The sequence below is a fragment of the Neovison vison genome, chromosome 7 (genome assembly GCF_020171115.1).
Source record: "Neovison vison isolate M4711 chromosome 7, ASM_NN_V1, whole genome shotgun sequence".
Lineage (NCBI taxonomy): Eukaryota > Metazoa > Chordata > Mammalia > Carnivora > Mustelidae > Neogale > Neogale vison.
This window is the reverse complement of record NC_058097.1, coordinates 165,487,170-165,503,317: the sequence shown is the minus strand read 5'-3', so window position 1 is coordinate 165,503,317 and position 16,148 is coordinate 165,487,170. Positions and strand designations below refer to the sequence as shown.

The 16,148-nt window shown below is 50.1% G+C and overlaps 1 protein-coding gene across 3 annotated transcripts; it reads right to left on the bottom strand.

The window, feature by feature from the left end:
• Nucleotides 1–11,758: 11,758 nt before the first annotated feature.
• Nucleotides 11,759–14,791, bottom strand: LOC122914285 (serum amyloid A-2 protein). Of its 3 annotated transcripts, XM_044260918.1 has the most exons (4): nucleotides 14,772–14,791; nucleotides 14,222–14,313; nucleotides 12,442–12,580; nucleotides 11,759–12,054 (listed from the first exon to the last, which is right to left on the bottom strand). In XM_044260918.1, the coding sequence occupies exons 2-4, from the start codon at nucleotides 14,307–14,309 to the stop codon at nucleotides 11,892–11,894; spliced, it is 390 nt and encodes a 129-aa protein (XP_044116853.1). In that variant the 5' UTR covers nucleotides 14,310–14,313; nucleotides 14,772–14,791; the 3' UTR covers nucleotides 11,759–11,891. The 3 variants fall into 3 exon arrangements, with proteins under 3 accessions (XP_044116853.1, XP_044116855.1, XP_044116856.1); XM_044260920.1 differs by lacking the exon at nucleotides 14,772–14,791 and having other exon boundaries at nucleotides 11,774–11,837; nucleotides 14,222–14,309; XM_044260921.1 differs by lacking the exon at nucleotides 14,772–14,791 and having other exon boundaries at nucleotides 11,892–11,943; nucleotides 14,222–14,309.
• Between the last annotated feature and the right edge of the window lie 1,357 nt (nucleotides 14,792–16,148).

Below are 16,148 nucleotides of genomic sequence, written 5' to 3'. Positions count from 1 at the left end.
TAAATAAAAAATCTTTTAAAAAAAATGTTTAAAAAAAAAAATAAAAAATAAAAAAAAGAATGAGCATAGAAGGCGAATGGAAGAGCAAACAGGCTCCATTGAAGGGAGAGATAAGGAGAAGCTGGGACCCCGGGGAGCAGGGGTAGGACAGGAAGGACCGGGAACATAAAGCTTCCATCACCAGCGTGGTGGCCTGGACACTGGAAAAGGGAGTCCTTCCGACTCGAGTGTGTTCATGACCAGTGGCTGTGCGAGCTCCTAATGGCAGGCTCTAATGGGGGACACCGTGGGTCAGTAACATTGAACTTGTCACGCAGAAATGACATATCCTAGAAGTGATCAGGAAATAGCCAACTGGCTGCTAAATTATGAGAATAGAAGATTCAGGAAGGATGCAGAGAAAGTTGGATGCAGAGCAAGAAAGCTGGGAGGTTGCGAACAGGACTGGGTTTTCCTGTAGGAGTTTAGGAAAATGATGGTGGGAAGCAATTGCAAGCAGGCCTTATCAGAGGGATGGGGGCCCTGGTCCCCTCATCTACCCCCTCCCTGCCCCTGTTTGTGAAAGGGAAGTTGTAGAGGTCATGGGATTTTCCTGGAGAGGAGAGTATGGTGCGTGTGTGATGTGACAGTGACGATGGGGGGTGGAGAGGAAAGACCTGGTTCTTGTCACAGTGGGGTCCGGGGCTGGAAGCCCAAGGCAGTAGGGCCAGGGAGGCCCAGCCCAGAGAGTGCTGGCTCAGGGGTGTTGCCTGGGGTGCGTCTGGGACACGAGGAATAAGAACAGACATTGCAGGTACAACACAAGTGCCTCCAGGGCTCATGAAAGCAAAAGTTGGAGCCTGGACAGCCTGGAGGTTGGAAGATACGAAGCAATAGCCAGGAAGGAGGTGGGACTCCGGCTCCATTAGGAACCCAGAGAGGAAGCAGAAGGAGGAATTCTGATTTGTTACAAGACTAGAGGAGTTATGGGTAGGACATTGCAAAGGGGATGCTGACCCAGGATGAAGCTGATCAGGCAAGGATTCCACTACTGGGAGGGAATCAGGGTCTTGGGTTGGAGCCTGCCAGCATGAGGAGTGATGCCTGTTTCTGGGTCTGGGTCTTATTTGAATTCCTGTAGGTACAGTGAGAAGAGAGGTGTAGGGCAGATAGCTGTCAAAGGATCCCTCTATCCCTGTGGTTCTTATCCAAGGAAATGGTAAGCAAAATCTGGATATTCCCCACCCAAACCATGCCCTGGGAAATGTGGGGTCACTGAGGTCTTCCCAATCCGGGCCCCTGACCTGCTTTGGCTCCCTTAGTCCCAGGAGTAGATATGTGGGGAGAGGGGCAGATGTCAGCCCTCCAGAGCCAGTGGTGACAGGGATCTTGGGAGCTGCTCCCCAGAGGAGGCGGTGTGGTGCCTACACCCCTCCTCCCAGGCTCCCCAGGGCAGAAATCCGGGGCCAGTGATCCTATCCTGTGGCATTCTTTTACTCCCTTGGGGCCGCTCCTTGCTGGAAAGCCCTCCCCACTTTCAGACATCATTCAAGCCATTCCCTTCTTTGACAGAAACATTGCAGACACAGCAAGTACACTTTCCAGAACCAAGAGGTGCTCCTCACGGGGACTTGGGCCAGCAAGGCTTGTCTCTTCCTTTGTTCCGTCATGTATTCTGTGTTCCTGGAAGGGACGTGCAACTCCCTGCAGGGCCAAGCTTAGAACAGACAGTGGGGACAGGCAGCCATCCCCTTTGTGTCTCCTGTGGACACAAGAGGAAAGACGCTGGGAGGGTGGTATCAGATCTCCAGGCCACTGAGGCCTCCTGAATCTTGCATGAGTCGTTGTGTCCCGTGTGCAGAGACTGTGTCCGTGAGGGCCATTGTGCCAGCTTCATTAGTAGTGACAAGCCCTTTCGTGCCCAGAAGTGACCTGGTTTACAGAGGACATGAGATGGTCTCTGTTGGGTCCCCCACAAATTGGGTCCCCCAATAATGGGTCCGTGATTAAAGGAGCAAGACTGATACAAAGCGAAGGTCAAGCAAAGCTTTATTTCGCGCCAAGCATCAGGAATCATACTGACCGTCAAACAGACCAGTCGGGGACCCCCTCCAGAGAGGACGACCCCTCCCTGCTTTCCAGACTAACTTTTTTTTTTAATTTTATTTTATTTATTTATTTGAGAGAGAGACAGTGAGAGAGAGCATGAGTGAGGAGAAGGTCAGAGAGGAAGCAGACTCCCCATGGAGCTGGGAGCCCGATGCGGGACTCGATCCCAGGACTCCGGGATCATGACCTGAGCCGAAGGCAGTCGTCCAACCAACTGAGTCACCCTGGCGTCCCCAGACTAACTTTTATGGGGCAAAGGCCATGTGGTTGGGCCTGGCCACACACAGGTGGTCAATGAGATTGTAACACACACAGGAAACTCCACAGTGATGCTAGGTGACCAATTGAATTACAATTTACCCTAGTAGACATTTGAACCAGCCTATCACACCTTGGTTAGGATTGGCGCCAAAAGGCTCCCAAAGGGCCGGGGCCCATACTCCTTGGTAGCTAGGAGACAGTATGTACCCCCACTGATTGAATACCTCCACCTGGCCTGACCCACCCTTGGACTTGGACTTTGTTACCTGGGACTGGTTTCCTGTACTTGCTTTTAAATAAGTTCCCCGGTGTGTGTGTGTGTGTGTGTGTGTGTGTCAATTTAAGCTTTTTGCAAAATTGCAGTTCAACCGGGATGGGGCTGCTCTGGCTGAATAGGCCCTTACAGTCCCCCTCCTCTAGGATCCCCGTGGACCAGGCTGTGGAGAGGCCACAGAGACCTTCCTTTTCTCAGTTACAGTGAATTTCAGTGGATGAGAAGAACAGCAAGCCTGTGAGAGCCAGAAGCCAAAGCTAGATAAGATACTCCACAGGATAATGTGACCAAGCGAGGGTAGGAGACCTGGGGCCCAGACTTGGAGGGACAGCAGAAGGAAGGTTGAGCAGTCTCCTGAATTTCAAATGAGAAGAATAATGATACCTGCCTGCGAGATTCGCACATATAAGAAATAAAAAATTTGGGGGCACCTGGGTGGCTCAGTCGATTAAGCCTCTGCCTTTGCCTCAAGTCATGATCTCAGGGTCCTGGGATCGAGCCCCACATTGGGCTCTCTGCTCAGGGGGGAGCCTGCTTCTCTCTCTCTTTGCCTGCCTCTCTGCCTACCTGTGATCTCTGTCTGTCAAATAAATAAAATCTTTAAAAAAAAAAAATGTGGTCATTCAGAAGACGACAATGTGTCTCATATATATTTGGTCTTTCACAGGGGCTGCCTCCCAAACCCTGGGAATTCCCTAAGTGTTGACAGTGACAAATGTGTCTTTAGTTACATTCATAGGTGACTCTGGGACCTCACGTAAGGATGGGGGTTGACTGCCAGAAGACGCAGCCATGTGATTAGGGGGACCTTTCATTCCCTCCTCCTGACCACCACGGAGAAGTCAGGGATTGGAGGGTTTAATCAATCATCCATGGCCAGCGACTTAAGTAATCCCTTATGCAATGAAGCCTCCATAAAACCCAAAAGAACTGGGCTCAGAGAGCTTCCAGGCCGGTAAGCATGTGGAGACTCGGCAGAGTGGAGAAACAGGACCTGCGGCCTGTGATCTTTCGCCTTGCCCTCTGTGTCTCTTGTTCTGGCTCTGATTTGTATCCTCTTTTATAACCTCTATTGAATGGGTGAATATAAGTAAGTGTTTCCCCGAGTTCTGCGAGTGGTTCTAGCACATTAATTGAACCCAAGGAGGAGGTGGGATCGACACTGTCTGGGATCGGTCAGAAGCACACAGAAGAGCGGGGTTTAGGATGGACATCTGACTGGCGGGGGATGAAGAGTTTGAATCCTTAACAGGAGGGATCTGTGGTACCTCAAGTAGAGGGTGTCAGAACTGAGTGAAAGTCTCACACACCCTGCTTGGTGATGTGTGAGGGGAACCCCTCAGACACTAGAACTGGGTCTGGGACCCTAAAACCCTGCCTCATAGGGCTGTTGTCGAGATGGGGTCATTAAGGCTGAAAGTGGCCTGGGTCCGTTCTGAGCACTTGAGCAAACCATTTTAATACACTGAATTCTCCTGCTTAGCCAAGGCAACTCATAATACTTTACATTGCAGGAGACAGAAAGATTAATTAGTATGTTATTATGGAGGCCACACATCATGGGGACTTTAATAAGTAAGATTACCAAGCAGAGTTCTATTTTTAAAGATCCTGGTTTAGAGGCGCCTGGGTGGCTCAGTCACTTGAATATCTATCTGCCTTCGGCTTGAAAGACCCCCTTCCTCCTTGGTAAGGTTTGTTTTAGCAACCTATTGTCTCCATAGCCTGGTGGCAACACATTGTCTGTGGTCACCCGGTCTGTCAAAGGAAAGACAAATGAGAAACGAAATGTACCGGGACTTTCCAGAGTGCTGTCTCAAGGAACCGCCAGAACGCCCTGACCCCAATGCCCAATCATGCCTGAATCAAATTAATCAATTAGACTCCTGTAACCATGCATATCTGCTTCTGTAGGATCGCTTCCTGCCACCGCTTCCCACCAGAACAAACCGTTACAGTGCCGAACAATGCTTGATTTAGGTTAACCAATCAGATTCCTCTAACGAAGCATCTGCTTCTGTAAACTCACTTCCCACCACCCCAACCTTGCCCTATATAATCTGCTCCCCAACTTAGCCCGGCACGCTCAGCCCCCAAAGGCTGATGCGTCCGCAGGCACCTGCGTAACCAATAAACCTCTTGCAATTTGCATCCAGTGGAGGTGTGCTGTTTGATTCTTGGGTGCGACTCCAGGATCTTTCAGGCTCAGGTCATGGTCCTGGGGTCCGAGGGACCTGTATGGAGATCCAGCTTCTCCCTCTTCCTCTACCTACAGCTCTGCCTACTTGCGCTCTCTCTTTGGGAAACAAATAAATAAAATCATAAAAAAAATAAAGATCCTGGTTTAATTTTTCAGGACATAGCAATATTCTTTCAAGTCTGGGTGTCTCTGAAGATCCCTTTGTCAGAAAGAACTGTGGGCAGGACAGTGTTTTGGTGCAGAAAACAAGCTGGAAGCTGTGCAAGAGAGGAGGGACATTCTCTCCTTACCTGGGCAGGACTCTGCACCCCGCAGGTGGGAGGCCCCGCAGTTGTCCGCAGCCTAAGCCCTGCAATTCTACTGCATAGCCCTGGGAGAAAGAGAGCCTTGAGGAGCTCAAACCATACCACGGGGAACAAAGAGGACCAACGTGGTTTGGAAAAAGACGGAATATTGACTGTGTCATCATTGGCATGTAAAGGCCCCCCCATTTAGTGAAACAAAACTTCACCTGGGCTTCCACCTGCCTGCGTTCCTCTTACTTTTATTCTTCACACTTCTCTTTTCAATCTGAACTACTTCTTTAGTATCCAGGTGAGAACATTTGTGGGCATCCTTTGAAGCTACAATTCAGGTACAATTTAAAATATTGCTGGTTTTGGGCGCCTGGGTGGCTCAGTGGGTTAAGCCGCTGCCTTCGGCTCAGGTCATGATCTCAGGGTCCTGGGATCGAGTCCCACATCGGGCTCTCTGCTCAGCGGGGAGCCTGCTTCCCTCTCTCTTTCTCTCTGCCCGCCTCTCTGTCTACTTGTGATCTCGGTCTGTCAAATAAACAAATAAAATCTTTAAAAAAAAACCTATGATATTAATCATTGTAAAAAAAGGTAGTAATATTATGTCAATTGATAGCCTAAAGAAGATAAATAATATCATCTCAATAGATAAAAAAAATAATTTGAGGAATTGAAGACATAGTCATGGTTCCAAAAAATCCTTTAGGACACTAAACATCGAAGGTAACTTTCTTAAATGTATTCAATGAAGTTATAGTAAAACATATTGCTTAATGGAAAACTTGTCATTCATTTCTCTGAGGATGTAGAATGAGCAAAGATTGCCACCTATCACCACTGTTTTCTATCATAGTTCTGGAAGCTGTGGAAAATATCTTGGAATAGAAAAAGAAAGAAGAGAAAACAGGGATTGAAAGGTAGACATAAAATTGTCATTCCTTGCAGATAGTATAACCATCAACCCCACAAACCCACAAATCAACAAACTGCTAGAATTAATAAGAGAATCGAATAATGAAACCCAACACTTGAACCAAAAATCAACCACATTTCTCTATACTGGAAATAACCAAATAGAAAAAAATGATTAAAAATAAGAAACCAGGGGCACCTGGGTGACTCAGTCGGTTAATTGTCTGCCTTCAACTCAGGTCCTAATCCCGGGATCCTGGGATGGAGCTCAGGAGATGTATCCTGTTATTATCCTGCACTGTATGCACAAAAGTTACTTTTGACAAAGGAGTGCTTGTATGTGTTGTATATATTGTTTGTATATGTTTGCATATATTGTTTGTATATATTACGTGCACATATATGTGTATGTTATATACAACATAGCATGTATATGTTATATGTATATATTGTTATATGTATACATCTATATCTACAGGGAACATATGCTATATACAGAGACATATAACATGTGTACATATTTATATAACAACAGGATAATAACTTTATCCTATTTTATTCCTTTTTTATAAAGATTTTATTTATTTATTTATTTATTAGGCAGAGAGGCAGGTAGGGGGAGGGGAAGGCTCCCCGCTGAGCAGAGAGCCCAATGCAGGGCTCAGTCCCAGGACTCTGAGATCCTGACCTGAGCTGAAGGCAGAGGCTTTAACCCACTGAGCCACCCAGGTGGCTATACTATACTATTATAGGCTATCCTATCCTATTCTTGCACCGGCAGGAGAAGAGGACAACTCTTCTTTCTTGCAGTGAGCAATTTTCCCTCACAGGAGGTTAGTAGGGCCTGTCCTTTTCAAGGCCAAGTTCTGAAATAATACTGGTTCGCAAGCCTAGGAGAAAACCGAATCATATGGGAGAGAAAAGATTAGAATAGGATTGTTAACAGATGGAATGTGAAATATGGACATCAGCAACATCCTTTTCCTCTTATCATCCATTCTAGACTTTCATGGGGGACCCTGACACATTTACCAATGTGTATCTCATTCTAATCTTTATTAATCACTATTGATATGTATGGGTGCCTTTGCACATTATGTTATTGGGGAGTGTGATGAGAGAGAAAGGCACATACATGTACATTATATGACATTCGCAGCTTCTCCTCATCTCAACACTAGAATCCCAGTCAGGGCAGGAACTGGGTTGTTGGTTTTCTCATTTTTTACAACCAGCACCTAAGAGAATGCCTAGAATATACTCAAGATAACGAGCCTTAGTTGAATGGGCATGCTTACTGAAGAAAATGTGCCAAATATAAAATAAGTATAAGGAGAAAAAGAATAAGCAGCGCTAATTTCTTTTTTTTTTTTTAAAGATTTTATTTATTTATTTGAGAGAGAGAGATCACAAGCAGGCAGAGAGGCAGGCAGAGAGAGAGGAGGAAGCAGGCTCCTCGCTGAGCAGAGAGCCCAATGCGGGACTCGATCCCAGGACTCTGGGATCATGACCTGAGCCGAAGGCAGCGGCTTAACCCACTGAGCCACCCAGGCGCCCCTAATTTCATCAGTTTGGATTGGGGGAAGGGCGGGAAGAAACTCCTAGAACCTTCCTGTCTGGCTTCTGGTCTCTTGTCTAAATGTATGTATATATATGAATCCATGAGCAAATACAGGGATATAATAATTGTCATTTGATATTCTACTTTTTCGCTGAACAACTTCTCATGAGCATTTGTCCTTGTTTCTACTCTTCTCCACCCTAAAGGCAGTGACAAAGCTGAAATTCAAGTGTGGTCTGCTGGGAGGGGGCACCTGGATTCTTCCCCATCTGCCATGCACCTGCCACCTGAACTTGGTGGCAGGATAGCACATACACTATCATTTAATTCAGTTATAAAAAATATGCACAGCTTAATGAGGGCTCTCTCGGGAAAGTGCTACCTGGATAGGAACACCAATCTCTTCTGTGCCATGTCCTGCTCTGTTCCGGGGGCCCCGCTCAGTTCCTGCCACATTCTGGGAGCTCCTTCAGTAGGCCGTGAACAGAGAATGGATGGATTGATGAGTTTTGGAAGCACCTTTCCCGGGGCAAATAGGAGGAGGTTTTGAAAGGCCGGTTGTTAGATTACTCAGACCTTGCTAAATGGGTGCCCTCAGGGGATTAAGGGAATTTCCCTGAGCAGGGCGGCTCCCTCCCAGGTCAGATCATTCCGGGAACACAGCCCTCTGGCCAGCCGGAGCTCTTGGCACTTTCCCAGGCTCTTTCAGCAAAGGCACAAGTGGGTCATTGACTGGAGGCTTTGTGAACATGTTTTAAACAGCATGGCTTGACGGCACTCCATAAATCATTAAGTGTGCACACCACACACGATCTTCTCAGAAAAGACCCGAGTTGTCTTTCCCCTAGTTAGAGCCCTATTTAGAGATTTCAAAAAACGAACCTGGAAAATCAGAGATTTGGGAAAGGGCTCCCTTTGCACCCAGGTTTGAAGAGCAGACTGTACGGTGAAGTTCTTCCCTGTCCCACACCTGAGGACCAAGAGGCTCCACGTACCCCACATCCTGGGAGAGCATCCAAGAAGCAGCCAGATTTCGTGAGGCCCAGGGCCGATGATGAGGTAAAGGGCAGCCCCGTGAGATCACCACCTCCTTGGCCCATTCTTCCTCTGGGCCTAGCAGAAGAGACCAGGGCAGGAGGAGAAGGGGCCCTCGGGCACTCTGGGGTCTGCTGGAGAGACCACTGAGGATAGAGGGAAGGCAGTGGCTGGGCCAGGAGGGCCGGGTACAGAGAATAAAAGGCACTCCTAGAGAAAATTAAATGTATATTCTATGACAAGGTGAAATTTTGTCCATTTTCCCAGTATCTTACTGCAGATTTTGGTGTAGATTTCAACAGTCGCCCAAAGTACCTCATTAGCAAGTTCTCCAGATGAAACCTTGCACCACACATCTGTACTCTGTGCAATCCCAAGACGCCTCCTGGGTCTGTCAGCTTTCAAACAATACTTCTACTTCATTTACCCATTTCAACAAATATTTAGTTAACAAGTATTAGCTGTGCCCTGCCGCGTGACAGGTACGGAGGATAGAGGCTGACACATACAGTAAGAGACAAGCTTTTTGCCGGTGGGTTTCCTGCCTACCTGGCCTAAAGACACACCGGTAAAGGGATAATGCAGCGGAGGGTGGGCCGTCCCGGAGTTTGGGGCACAACAGTCAGTACAACTGGATTCCTGCTGGTCCCTGTCCTGCATCTCAGGTGCCGTCCCTCCTCTCCTGAAGTTTCTTCCTTCAGAGTAGATGCTTCTGCTCCCTGGGGGTTTCACCCTACCCCCCCCCATTGGCTCCATCCCACTCCCGCTTGCTCCCCCTTGACTTTGATGCAGCTGCTCTTCCATCTACTTTACCTTCGGTGTCTGCAAACAGGACAGTGGAGTGAAATATTTAAAGGGCTTGGCGAGAACAACCCCCATCAGCAATTCTGGACCCTGTGTAGTTATCCTACAAAAATGTGAATGAGAAACAAAGACTTTCTCAGAAAACAAGGTGAGGGACTCTGTTGGCATACACCTGCCTGGCACAAAATAAGAGAAGTTCTTTAGAGGGAAGGGAAATGATCGCGGTGGAAAGTCAGATCTGCATAAAGAAAGGGAGAGCTGTGAGGAGGGAGTAAGGCAGGGCCAAAGAGTACTAATGACGGCCCATACGTTCACGTTAGGTCAGTTCAGACGGTACCACACTGGGCTGTCATCTCTCCCAGTGCCTGGAGCCTGCTCTCAGCAGTGACGGCCACAGGGCACCCTGCACCTGTTTCTGCCGCCCCGGCCTTCTTTGGCAGAGCCTCGCCCCTCTCAGACCAAGTCTCAGGCAGTCAAAGCCCGCACCTGCCCTGCTGTCCGTGCTGTCCATCTAAGGGCTCCTGTGGCTAACTACTTTATAGGCATGTCCTCCACATGCAAATGCAGTTTGTCTTTGCGCTATAGAATTGTATCATTAATCTTTTTCCCTTAGGAGTTCTCATCAATTTCTCTTTCAGAGAGGAGGCACGGGAAGTCATCAATTTATCTACTTGAGCTCCATATCCACCTTTCTTTGTCCCTCCGATGCCGGCGCCCCACCCTGCCCACATTTCCCTTGTGCCCCGGAGCGAGGTGCTAAACTCTGTCAGTAGAGGGCGCTGGAGGGATAAGCAGGAAGAAAGACCTCTGCCCTTCAGGTCCTTGGAGCTTGGTCTCCAAGCTTCAGTGGTGCTCTTCTCAAAGCAGGGTCCTGACGGCCACTCACCAGAGGGAGTTTCTTAGGTGTCCCACTGAGGTTTCCTGACAGTATCTGTGATTCTCCATTGGATTTCCAGGGTGTTCTGCAGCGCCCTGTGTTAAGTGGGAGCCTAACTGTATACCACATTCTGAGTGACTTAAACCACAGAAACGTTATTTCACCTCTTTCTGGGAGCTGGGAAGTCCAAGATCAAGGTCAAACTAATTTGATAGTTGGTGGGAGCTGTCTTCTTGGCTTGCAGATGTACACCTTCTAGCTGTGTCCTCACAGGGGCAGAGAGGAAGGAGCAAGATCTCAGTACTGGGTATTTATAGACGCTGATCCTATCAGACCAGGTTCCTCACTTAGGACTTGTCTTAACCTCAGTTACTTCCCTAATCCAGTAGACAGCCACGCGAGGAGGTGGGGCCTCAGCATATGAATGAGAGGCGGGGACACAGTTCAGTCCAGAACCCCACCCCTGGCACTCCTGCCTCAGGCACCTGGACAGCCTATCCCTTGACCCACCATGGGCTCCCCCGGGGAGCTTGCAGCAGCCCAGCTACATTCCCAGCTCAAGTGCCCGCCTTCAGAGTTTCCTGCCAAGTGTCCTCCTGGCTCCTCAGTGGGGGGGGCCCTTGTTTGTGGGTGGTGGCCCGTGATGCCCAACAATCTTCATGGGCCATCCCGTGGGCTACAGAGTTTCCAACAAGATCCATAGCTCAGCTTTATGTATCCTGTATCCCTTAGTGTTTACTCATGTCTCAGTTAATCACTCCTTCTGTTATTTCCCATCTCAGACAGCTACCTGGTGTCTGTCTCCTGCCTGGACCCAAGCTGGTACAGGGGGCTTCTCCACACCGTGCTCCCTCCTCACTATCACTTCCCCAGTTTTAACTGGTTAAGGCAGAAGTGGTGAGGAAAGAATCACCAGGGAGGTGGCATCACCTCTCCACAGAGGCCTGAAGTAAGGCAGTGAAATAAAGCAGAGAAAAATGGCTCTGGACATGTTTCTTAGAAGTCAGGGACAGAAACTGGTTTTCAATGGATTTGAAACCAACAGAAGATCAAGGTGACAGTGGCCAGATCAGGATGCCACCGTCCCATCCTTCCATTGCTAAGTCCTCTACCCCCAGGGACAGAGAACACTGGGGAGCAAGACCAAGAGAACTAGACCCTGAGGACAGAGAAAGTGACAGGACACCATGGACAGCAGTGAGGGACCTGGCCACGGAAGAACCTGAAACAGCACAAGTGCAACCAGAGGGGCCTGGACAGGGGAGTAGGTCTGATTGGGGAGGGGTAGGTGCAGGGCATCTGTCCTGTGTGACGCTGAGATTTCCTCCCCAGCATATCAAACACAGGGGCCTAGGCTCTGCCCGCTCAGGGTGGAGATGTCCATCCTTCACTCCTGGGGAGCAAACAAGCAGTCCTTATACCCAAGAGTAACACACACTTTTCAACAGTCAGTCTCAGTAAGCATTTATTAGACACCTATTAGGTGCCCTCCACTAGCCTCTGGGGACAGAGAACTCAATGACTGGGTGTCCCTGTCCCCAGGGTCCTCACAGCCCATCCCCCCCAGGACAGAGCCAAGGGGAAGCTCAGTACTTGTCAGGCAAGCCAGAGGGTCGGAAGTGGTTGGGGTCTTTGCCACTCCGGCCCCATTCGTTGGCAGCCTGGTCAGCCTTCGAGTCCTCCACTCCGTGGCCGCTGTCTCCATACTTGAAAAGGTCTGTGACTCTCTGAGAACGCTCTCTGGCGTCACTGGAATGGAGGAAGGCAGGTAGAGATTCATTAGGGGCTGCTGAGCAACAGGCCCCTGCCCCCACCAATCCCTTCTCTTTCCGAGGGATGGCTGAGAGGAGCCCAGGCCAGAGGGGCTGAAACACGGACCCTGCTCCACGCACAGCCCAGGTCAGCCCAGGCTGGTCCCCGTGCCCACAGCAGGAGGCTGGGAGGCCCCCATTCCCACTGGCCTTGCTCTGGCTTTGCCAGCCACTCAGACCCCACACTGGGCACAGAGGGGAGGGTGGGCAAGAGGACCAGGAGCCGCCGTCTCTACAGGAAGCTTCTCTAGCGTTGGCCCCTCCTGGCTCTCTAAGGCCGCCATGCTCAGCCGGGCCATCCCTGCATCCCCGGGGCCCTTGTTACCTGATGACTTTAGCAGCCCAGGCGCCCCCAGGGCCCCTTTGTGCAGCATCATAGTTCCCACGGGCATGGAAGTATTTGTCCGAATTTTTGTAATTGGCTTCTCTCATGTCAGAGTAGGCTCTGTACATGTCCCAAGCCCCTGCAAGAGAAGGACAAGGCAACAGGGTTATCAGGTGGACAGAGAGCCTGTGGCAAACCATAGGGAAGAATCGAGGAACGGCCAATCTCCCACCGACTCGAGATTTCTGCCTGTGCTCCCAGCAACCCTGGGCATCCGAGGCTGAGAACAGGCTTCCTCCTAGTCTGCTTCTCCAGGCATCCCTAGTGAGGGTGCTGGCAGCGGGGCACAGCCAGGCTGCACCTAAGTGTCTGTCCCTATGCTATCTCCATGCTCCATCCACCGAGAGCTCTATGTGAGCTGCTCAAGAGGAGGAAAGAGGTGTTATCAAACAGCCTTTCTCAACCACAGCACCACTGAGATTTGGGGCCAGATAATTCTCTGTTGCTCAAGCCCGTTCTGAGACTGTAGGATGCATAACAGCCTCCCTGACCTCTCTGGCTAGATGTGAGCAACGTAGGCCCTGAGGCTCACAACCAGAAATGTTACCAGGCATTGCCATGTGTCCCCAGGCACAAGATTGCCCTTGGCCAGGAAGCACTGGTGGAGAATGAAGCACAGATGGTGAGGCCCCGGTGACAGGGAAGTCCGATTCTGAGAAAGGCCCAGGAGCACAGCGCCTTTGCCCCAAGGCCTAGCAAATCAGTTCTTGCAGAGCAAAGGCACATGACTGTGACCCGAGTCCCTCTTAGTGTTGGGGCATAAATGGCATCCTGACAACTCTCTGAATAGACTGTTCAGATGACAGGGACAGCTTGAGGAAGCACGCACTAGAGCCCTGGCCCTCAGCCATCCTTGGCTGCTCATTCTAATCACCGGGGGCCTCTGAATGTCCTGGTGGCCAGGTCAAACACACCACCACCACCACCACCAGCCCCCCGGTTTCCTGAGCCTCTCAGGGGTGGATCTCAGGCATCAGGGTACTGAGATGCTCCCCTGGTGAGTCCAACACCATTGGAGATTGAGAGCCCCCCAGCTTTGGGAAGTGACACTCAGACACATCTACCTGGCTAGAGCTCTGACCTCCTCTGCAGCTGGGTTCTAGCCTCTCTGCCACCTGCTGCCTGGATGGTCCCACCTGGGACTCAGCTGCTCTAAGCCTCAACTCCCTCTCTTTCATGTGGGGAAGACACCTGCCTCACCAAGGGGTCCTGAAGTCAGAGTCGGAGAGCACCTTGAGCAGAGTTAAGGCCCAGGAAAGGGGAGGAAACAGATCTCCCAGGGACAGCATCACTGACAAGAGGAAGCATCAGGGAGAGCCACGCAGGAGGTGTCTGTAAATTAGTCAATCAGGAAATGGCAGGAAGGGTGGAAGGGAGAGAAGGAGGAAGAGAACGGGAGGAAGGGTTGACTGAAGGGAGAGAGGGAAAGGAGAAGAAGGAGCGACAGCTTTAATCAGACGCTGTGCCTTTTGTCTGCAGGAAATTCTGTGCCATTTCAAGACTCATTTTGTGTCTTCTAGTCGAACTGACACTTCAGCTGGGAATGATGATGGCTCCTTCTCTAGTAACGGATGGACACAAACCCTGTGCCTTTCGATCTGTTTCATGAAGCGCTCCCCAAACACGGGGCACATTCTACCACATAGGGCAATACACCCTTGCAAGTGTTCAGGGCAAATCCAAGTGGCCCGTGGATGCTACCCCCATCCAGTGACCTTACCTTGAGCAGCCTCACCAATGAATGAATACCATTGACTGCTGACCCCCAGGACCAAGGAGCAGAAGATGAGGCCCGTGAAAAGCTTCATGGTGCTGAAATGAAGGAAGGAGAGGGTCAGGGGGGCAAGGACAGGACCCACACACACCTCGGGGATTTGCAGGTCACACGGAGCCTGGTGCCCATTCCTTTTGTTCTCAGTAGACTCTCCGGGTCCACGCAGGAAACACTGCAGTAGGTCCTCACTCAGAACCCTAGTCCCCAGGGCTGAACCCTTCAGCCTGACCCCAGGGCTGGCTAAGAGGTCCCCAGGGTGGCCCTGATGGGTCAACAGAGCAGCTGGGACCCACTTGTTCCAGCCTAGAGCAGCCTGTCATCAACCAAAAAAACCTTATCATCCACAGAGTCTACCGTGTGCCACTCAGTAAGCACAGACCTCATACGGGACAAACACAAAGCAGAATTATTATTTTTCAAGGGATCTATATCCTGTTGGGAAAGAGAAAAGAGAGTCTGTTCTTCCATGCAGTCCCTCCTTGGAGTAGCCCCTCACCTGAGTTCTGGTGGAGCAGAGCTGCTGGTCCCTTCCTGCTGGGGAGAGGTGGCTGGTATTTATACTGAGCTCTCCCTGCTGGGCACATGGGAAGAGAAGAAAAACCAGACCTGGTGCCCGGAAAAGTCTCCCCAGGTCATGGCCCCTAGAGACCTGCAAAGGAGAACTTACGGGACACCGGTGGTTTTCTTCATCCACAGGTCAATTCCCGGTTGTGCAATCCTGAGGAGACAGGTTGGCTGGTTGTGCTGGTGACTGGGTCCCACTGTCAGAGCTGGAGGGGCCATGGAGAGGGGTGGTGTGGAGCCCGAGGGGGTGGCCCCCTGACCCGTGGAAGGTGTGTGGTTAGATAGAGGAGGGCTCCTCTAGCCAGGACCTTGCTTCCCTGCTCACTTCCTCAGGCTGGTCCCTGCCGGGCCAGATGGCAAATGTGCCAGAAATGAGAAATGACACACTTTGAGTTCATGCCTAAAGCTCTTGAGCTTCAGAATGGAGTGGTGAGCCCCTCCAAGTCCCTCGGGTGCCCTGGGAGGTCCTGCCCCAGTCTGTGTGCACCTGCTAAGCTTTCAGCTCTGAGGCCCAGTGAAGCCCTGCTCAGCTGGCATGGCCCGTGAGCACATGCATTATGGAAGCCAGTTCTTGGGTTGGGAGTATCTAGTCGGAGGGATTCTGCCTCACCTATCCAATCCTGGAGTTGTATCATAGTGGGAATGAGAGTGTTAGGTGCAAGGGACTAAAATGCTAACCCTAAGAAACCTACAATAGGACATCCATTATGAGAAAATGGCAGCGCATTTGGAGAAAGGTCAGGTTCCCAGTCAGGGGAAAGTTGGGGGAAAGCTTTTACTGGTATTTCCTAGGGTGTCACTGTCTGTCCTCTTCTCACTGTGAGTCAGAAATATCAGCGGGTTCTGCCCAGCAAGATGAGGTCTGTGTATATATGAATATAGTCTCCAACTCTCCAAAGAAATTATCCCTTGTACCTTGTATCACTTTCCTAACTGGAAACATTTTAAAAGACAGTCTGGGGCACCTGGCTGGCTCAGTTAGTAAATCATCTGACTTCAGCTCACATGATCCTCTGGTCTTGGGATCCAGCCCCAGGTTGGACTCCTTGCTCAGTTGGAGGTCTGCTTGTCCTTCTCCCTCTGCCTTTTCCCGTGCTCATACTCTCTCACTCTATTTCTATTTTTTTCTCTCTCTCTCTCTCTCTTAAATATACACAGACAGACAGACAGACAGACATAAAAAGAGAATTCTGGAAACCGTAGTTCAGCGTACACGGTTGACATTTTCCAAGCTCTCTAAAGACTGATTGAAGAGAAATGCTGATTATTTTTCTGAAACAGAATGAAGCTTATTATTACTCCTTCCCTT

Excerpts from the sequence above, each read along its gene's own strand:
- LOC122914285 (XM_044260918.1), bottom strand. The coding sequence starts at position 14,309 with ATGAAGCTTTTCACGGGCCTCATCTTCTGCTCCTTGGTCCTGGGGGTC. Across the intron at positions 12,581-14,221 it reads CATTGGTGAGGCTGCTCAAG|GGGCTTGGGACATGTACAGA; the intron begins GTAAGGTCACTG and ends CTTCTCTTGCAG. Across the intron at positions 12,055-12,441 it reads TGGGCTGCTAAAGTCATCAG|TGACGCCAGAGAGCGTTCTC; the intron begins GTAACAAGGGCC and ends CCTCCATTCCAG.